At 30.5% G+C, this 7,149-nt stretch overlaps 1 protein-coding gene and 1 long non-coding RNA gene across 2 annotated transcripts in view; both read left to right on the plus strand.

Moving 5' to 3' along the window:
* LOC143237539 (uncharacterized) overlaps nt 1-7,149 on the plus strand; it is a 307,489-nt gene that overhangs the window by 186,186 nt on the left and 114,154 nt on the right. The gene's annotated exons all lie outside the window — the stretch shown is intronic.
* Nucleotides 2,980-6,856, plus strand: LOC143237502 (ATP synthase F(0) complex subunit C3, mitochondrial-like). Its single transcript, XM_076476841.1, is given in 4 exon segments — nt 2,980-3,096; nt 4,903-5,002; nt 6,550-6,626; nt 6,629-6,856. Coding segments are annotated over 4 exon segments (345 nt in total). The 5' UTR covers nt 2,980-3,063; the 3' UTR covers nt 6,764-6,856.

Consider the following 7,149-nt stretch of genomic DNA (forward strand, 5'->3'; position numbering starts at 1 on the left):
AATGGTAAAAAATCACAAAGGGTTAAACCAAGTTCTACTCATGTTGAAATGTTTAGACTAATGCAGAAACTAATTTAAAAAACACAAGGTTAAATTCAAGTTTACCACTGCGTGTTGAAATGTTTAGACTAATGGTAAAAAATTGCAAAGTTGATAAGTTCTACTTTTGAAATGACTAATGGTAAAATTTAGACTAATGGTAAAAAACACAAAGAAAGGGTTAAACCAAGTTCTACGATGTTGAAATGTTTAGACTAATGGTAAAAAAATCACAAAGGGTTAAACCAAGTTGCTGGTGACTTGAAATGTTTAGACTAATGGTAAAATCACAAGGGTTAAACCAAGTATGGTTTATAGGTAGAAATGTTTGAAGACTAATGGTAAAAATCACAAAGGGTTAAACCAAGTTCTACTGGTTGAAATGTTTTAGACTAATGGTAAAAATCACAAAGGGTTAAACCAAGTTCTACTCATGTTTGAAATGTTTAGACTAATAATGGTAAAATCACACAGGGTTAAACCAAGTTCTACTTTCCTTGTTGAAATGTTTAGACTAATGGTAAATGTACAAAAATCACACAGGGTTAAACCAAGGTTCTACTCATGTTGAAATGTTTAGACTAATGGTAAAAAATCACAGGGTTAAACCAAGTTCTATGGAAATTTGAAATGTTTAGACTAATAATGGTAAAAAAATCACAAAGGGTTAAACCAAGTTCTACTCATATTTGAAATTTTAGAGACTAATGGTAAAAACACAAAGTTCTACTATATTTAGACTAATGGTAAAATTTATGTTCTTGGGAGACTAATGGTCACAAAAAAGTTCTGTCTAAATGTTGAAATGGTAAAATTAAGAAATTTACCACATTTGGGTGGTAAAAACACAAGGGTTAAACATTTATATTTTGTTTGTTTTATAATGGTAAAATGGGTTCTACCGTTGAACTAGTAATGGTAAAAAACACAGGGAAAAAGTTCTACTCATGTTGAAATGTTTAGACTAAAAATCACTTAAACCAAGTTCTTAAAAGATTGGTAATAAAAGAAAGGTTCTATTTGAAATGTTTAGACTAATGGTTCCTTTAAGGTGTTCTGGTTTGAAATGTTTAGACTAATGGTAAAAATCACAAAGGGTTAAACCAAGTTCTACTCAATGTTCTAATGGTAAAACACAAAGGGTTAAACCAAGTTCTGTAAATGTTTAGACTTACTAATCCACAGGGTTAAAAGTTCTACTGTAAATGTTCTAATGGTAAAAACACAAGGGTTAAACCACTACTGTTGAAATGTATACACAAAGTTCATAATTGTGTAATAACTTTGTTTTAAACTTGTACTAATTGAAATTGTGTTTACTCACGGGTTAAAGTTCTACTTTATAGAAAACAAAATCACATTTACCTTCATACTGAAATGAATTTTTCCTTAAATAATTTTAAAGTAAAACTCATTAAAAGATGCCAATAAGTGTGTAGACTAATGGTAAAATCACAGAGTTAAGTTCTATGTGGAGACTAGGTAAACACATTGCCTTCTGTTTTGTTTTTTCAGGTTAAATTACTTGTTGAAATGTTTAGACTAATGGTAAAATCAGTATTAAATCTTTGTTGAAATGTTCTTTTTTGGCAAGTTAGGTTTAGTGAGGCGGGGGTGTAGACTGGTAAAACACAGGGTTAGTTCTACTCCATGTTTAGACTAATGGTAAACAATAGTTATACATGTTTATGGCGTTCTTTGTAATAATTTTTAGCTAATGCATAGGTTAAATGTTAGCTAATTATTCACATTAAACCGCAAATGTTTATAATGGTAGGTTATTATTATTATTATACTTGAAATCACAGTTAAAGATGAAATCATAATTGTTCATTAGAGTAGGGTAAACATAAACATTTACTGTAGGTCACAAAGTTAATTTCTGTAATGGGGTATTTTAGCGGCTGGCTATATTTTTTTTAAATAATTTACTAAAATATTGAGTGGGTAGGTGGTATAGATTATAAGTGCATATAGTAGTCGCTTTCATTTCCAAGATCATGAATGTTTCTATTTCACTGGTCAGAGATCATGTAGCCTACCAATGCAACCTTCATGTTCATTATTGTTGAGGTAAGAAAAAATAAAGAGGTTTATCAGAAATAACTTGCTAAGAAACAGGTAAAGACATTGGAACTGTTGAGGATAAAAAAGACACAAAGGTTGTGTGAAGGTGGACAGGCAAAACCAAGGTGCCTTTTTGACCAGATCTTAAATATATGACCTGCTAGGTGCTGGTAATTTTAAAGTTCTTTTACATAATTATGGTACACATTTGGTACATTGTTATTTACTAACAAGTTGCATGGACTATTGAAGAGGTGCATGTACATGGGACTGGGGCGGACTTGGGTTTTGTTTCTACAGACAAGGTGTATAAAAGAAATACCTCATAGTTCTATAATAGAGGTAAGGTAACAGTTAACACCTATTTAGAACACTCATTTAATATCTTTTCTACTAGAGGAATAAATTGTGATTCTGAAATGTATAGTAAATTTTCTCTTTCCTTGTACTTACAGATTCAATATATGCAGTCAGACTAACTTTGCACTTCAGTAATGTTAGAGTTCTGGGAAAAAGTTTAGTCCATTAGAACTTAACATTTTAAAAGTCTCACTCATAAGTTCTCTCTTCATGATTAACAAATCACTTATTTTCAACAATGACTTTTCTTGGTCTTATAAAAACAATTAACTAATTTAATATAGTTTTTTATATGATATACAATTAGTGGACTTCTGGTGTAAGATGGTTCTGTGTCATAATCTCAATAAATCTTAAAACAAACATGAATCTAGCTTGGACAGCAGTACTCCTGTTTCCTTTCTGTAATTATATAACCTTTCTACCAATCACTTGAAGGAATGGACCACGTGTAAGAGAAACAGAACATGAATTTAATTACATTTATATGTTACTTTATTGTTGTTGATATTGTGCTTTGTAGAAAGAAAGTAATGTGGTTGATTGTGTTTTCAGACTCCAAATGGACATTTTACCAACCAGAAGTGTACTGGGCCTATGTTAGGTGTATCATCTTCCATTATGAATCAGGTAAGTAAAGATCATTTACCATCCATTATCTCATTAACCCTTTTATGACAGATTACAGGTCGGTTTGTCATGTTTGTTGACTTGTATTAAAAATTCTACTGAACTACTATTTTATGAATTTATGTCAGTAAGTTTGGAATCAAACTGTAGATATAATTAAGACTTTATATATGAGTTGTTAATATCAAAGTAAATGTTAAAATAACACATTTAAATATATATGTAGTGCATGGTATGTTGAATACAGCACTGTTTAAATTTAGATGTTAAGATACTAAGTCTATAGTTTTGTACAGATCAGGAACTCATTATTATTGACAAGCTAGAATACAAGAAGACCTTGTATCTTTATTTTTCTGAGATACTGAATCAAACACAGTGGCTCCATTGTTATCTTTCCATTTTATGTAAAGTTCCTTGTTTTATTAAACTGCTATGGCGAATAATCAGTCTGTAGCTAAGAATGTCCACATTGTGGTTTCCATTCCATATTAATATTTGAAAATGGTTCCACATTCTTTTGATCCAAGATTTCAATGTCTTTAGTCTGCTTTAAGTTTCATATTTTAAATCTAAATACATCTTAATTAGAAGCTTAAAAATTATAGTTGAATTCTATGGTATCATTGTAGTTATTTATTGTATTTGATTATTCAACTGTGTATATAAAACCTAAAACAAATATTGTTCGATATCCTCCGTGTTCAGTATCAATTGTCAGAAAGAACAATTGTTGGCTACGTTTTAAAACAATAAATTTAATAATTTATTTTTAAATAGTAATAATCTCTACACATGTATATGATGTATAACAACTTAAATGTGATTGTATATCACAAAATACTAGTCACTAAACCAGAGCAAAGATGGGGAAGCTTAGAGGTGAGTTTAATATTACTGGATACATGACCTGGTGTACTGTACCTGCGTCAGTGCAAACTATGTAATGTTATGCAGAGCGGTAACTGGAGGGTCAATATGATAAAATAACTATATATGTAAATATATAAGTTACTTAGACTAAAATTTATATTTTTCTTGTAATATGTTGTCATCTAGTGTGAAAAAAGCATTTATATTTCCTAGTTTTTTTAAGTTTACATGGTTGCTCAAGTGATGGACCTCCGTAGGGTATAGAAAGTATTATACAATATAAAGTTCTACTAAAAACAAATGTTTCAAATGGAGAAAGAATAGTTATTTTAATTATAACACAAGATCACTGTATTCAGACTAGTAACAAAACAGACTATTTTCACAAAGAAATCTTTAGTAAAATTAATGTTAAAATCTGATTTTTTGTTTAAAATTACTTGTAATATTTACTAAAGTTTGTCAAATTTTGTGAAGATAGTCCAGCTGTATCGAAAGTTGTGCAAATACTTAACATGCAAACATGTAGGCGAACTTCATTATGTTATATGAGCTGATTGCAAAAGGGTTGATTCATCAGAAATTATTAGTATTGAATACATACATACATAATAAAGCAGAGGTTCTGTCAGTTTATGTATTTGTGAGAATGAGTTCATAAGCGTAGCTGTTTAGTATCTCGACCAGAGAGGTGGTATCAGTAACACTGTTGATTTGTTGAGGGTTCCAGAAGTCTATCTCGTTAAATCCTTTGTGGTTCTAATCACTGCTGCAGCCCCCGTTGTGTGTTAAGTTTTACTAATGAAATATGATTTCACTGCTGGAACTTTGAGGTGTAGAATATAAAAATACATAATTCATTTATTTACAATTCTCTTACTTTTTTCAGTATGTTTACAACAAATATAACTATTGGTTTTCAAACTCCTGTAGCTATCAAGATATCTCCATAGCAGTGCCATACAACGAGATATTGACTCAGCAGCTAAGTTTATTGGAGCTGGAGCTGCCACAGTTGGTGTAGCTGGTTCAGGTGAGGTTAACCATTTGACAGGAACAGCACGTGTGAAAACCACTTGATAAATACTTCACATGGACAGACTGTATTGTGTCTGATGTAATGAGATTTCACTTACAAAATGTTTTGTCATTTAAGTTACAATATTTGACATGTTGTTAAGAATGCAAGAAATTTTGAAAATGGATTAGGTTGAATATATAAAATAATGTATTTTAATAAATGACCCTTTAATATTACATCAACAAGTAGAGATACTTTTAGCTGTCTTTTATGAGTAAACAACTGCCTGTGTACCAGGTTAACCCAAACAGATATATTTCTTAAGTAAAATATGTGTGAGAAGACTAGACCATTTGAGATATTTTAAAGGTTTGTGTTCAGAGGAGAGTTCATTTATCGAGGAGTAAATATACCTAAAGCTTAGCTGTTTAGTATATAAAGGTTTGTGTTCAGAAGAGTTCATTTATCGGAGTAAATATACCTAAAGCTTGGCTGTTTAGTATAAAGGTTTGTGTTCAGAAGAGTTCATTTATCAGGAGTAAATATACCTAAAGCTTGGCTGTTTAGTATACAACCACCTGTACTCTGCACAATGACAACAGTTCTGTTAGTGTAAGAAAGTAAAAATGTACTCAAGTCAGACTTACTACTCTAAGTAAGTTAGACTTACTCTGCACTACTATAAGGTGATAAAGTTCCCATGATGCAACTGTAGATCATTCAGGGTTTTAAAGATTTAGAACTGTAAAGTCCAGAAACCACTATGTTCCACACAATATAGTATTTAACAGTAAAGTATAGTTTTAAAAGCTGTTCAATTTGTTGTAATTTGTATGAATAACTGTTCACTTCAGGGCATCTTCTTTATAGTATTGAAACCTATATAATTAAAGTAGTAAGTATTAACTGTTTAGTCAGTAGAGTGACATAACAAGGTGTTCACATGTGTAAGTGATTGAGAGGACAAGACCACTCAATATGTGGCACTTTGTAATGGTGGATTTGTTTGTAATAACGTCTACGATTTGTAAGGCTAAGTATTCATGAGAATTATACTTAGAACAAAGTAATTGGATTAATTTTAGGGCAACAATACTGAAGTATGGTTTCTTATTGATAAAGAATTGTAAGCTTATTTATACGAAATATTTCTCGTAACCTTACAGGAAGTCCTGTAAACAGAATCTGATAATCTCACTCCATCATGTACAGATGTTTTCATATGTATTTGTATTACATAACTAAATCATTTTTAATTACATCAGGTTATGTTTCAAATGTTGATAACCACTGGCTATATTTCTTTCTCTAGATCGGTCACAATGTGAGTTATCAATCGTTCTATAACCCAAACATAATATTCATTGTGTTAAATTAAATAATTTGATATAAATAAGAGATTTTCTCTTTCACATTTGTAAAGCGTGATAAAATATTTTTAAAATCTATGTAGCTTAATTATGGAAAATTAAACTAACTTTGATGTTTAAGTTTAGGTCTGTATTATGTGCGACTTATTTTTGACACAGTTGAGTACAAGATTTTTTCCCCCATAACAGGAGCTGGTATTGGTAGTGTATTTGGCAGTTTAATCATTGGCTATGCCATGCAACCCGTCGTTGAAGCAGCAGTTGTTCTCATTATGCCATTTTAGGGTTTGCTCTCTCAGAAGCTATGGGACTGTTCTGTCTTATGATGGCTTTTTTTATTACTGTTTGCTTTTTGATCATTAATATAATTTATAATTGTATTAAAGGACCAGGTAAAATATGAAGCCCATACTAGCACAATCCTGTTAGGTATTTTGCTTATAATACAACTTGTAGTTGCCTGTAAGCCTATTTCTGAAATAAAATTTGAAAACTACCCGTTTGAGATATTTTGAAGAAAAAGAATGTAACAAAATGTTTACTTGGACAGAAAGTGTTATTTCATAATTGTTTGTCTAAAGTAAAAGACCTGCTTTTGTTCTTCAAACTTTGCTTTTGTAAGCTGGGAGCGTATAACGAAAATATGATGGGAGACAATATGAGGGCTGATACTTCTAAACATTTTGTATAACTTTAGTATAAATACATGTAAATCTTGATTCATAGGTTGTTTTATTCAGACATTATGTAAGTAAACATTTCTGTTTTTACATAGAAAATAGATTAATT

The sequence above is a fragment of the Tachypleus tridentatus genome, chromosome 2 (genome assembly GCF_004210375.1).
Source record: "Tachypleus tridentatus isolate NWPU-2018 chromosome 2, ASM421037v1, whole genome shotgun sequence".
Lineage (NCBI taxonomy): Eukaryota > Metazoa > Arthropoda > Merostomata > Xiphosura > Limulidae > Tachypleus > Tachypleus tridentatus.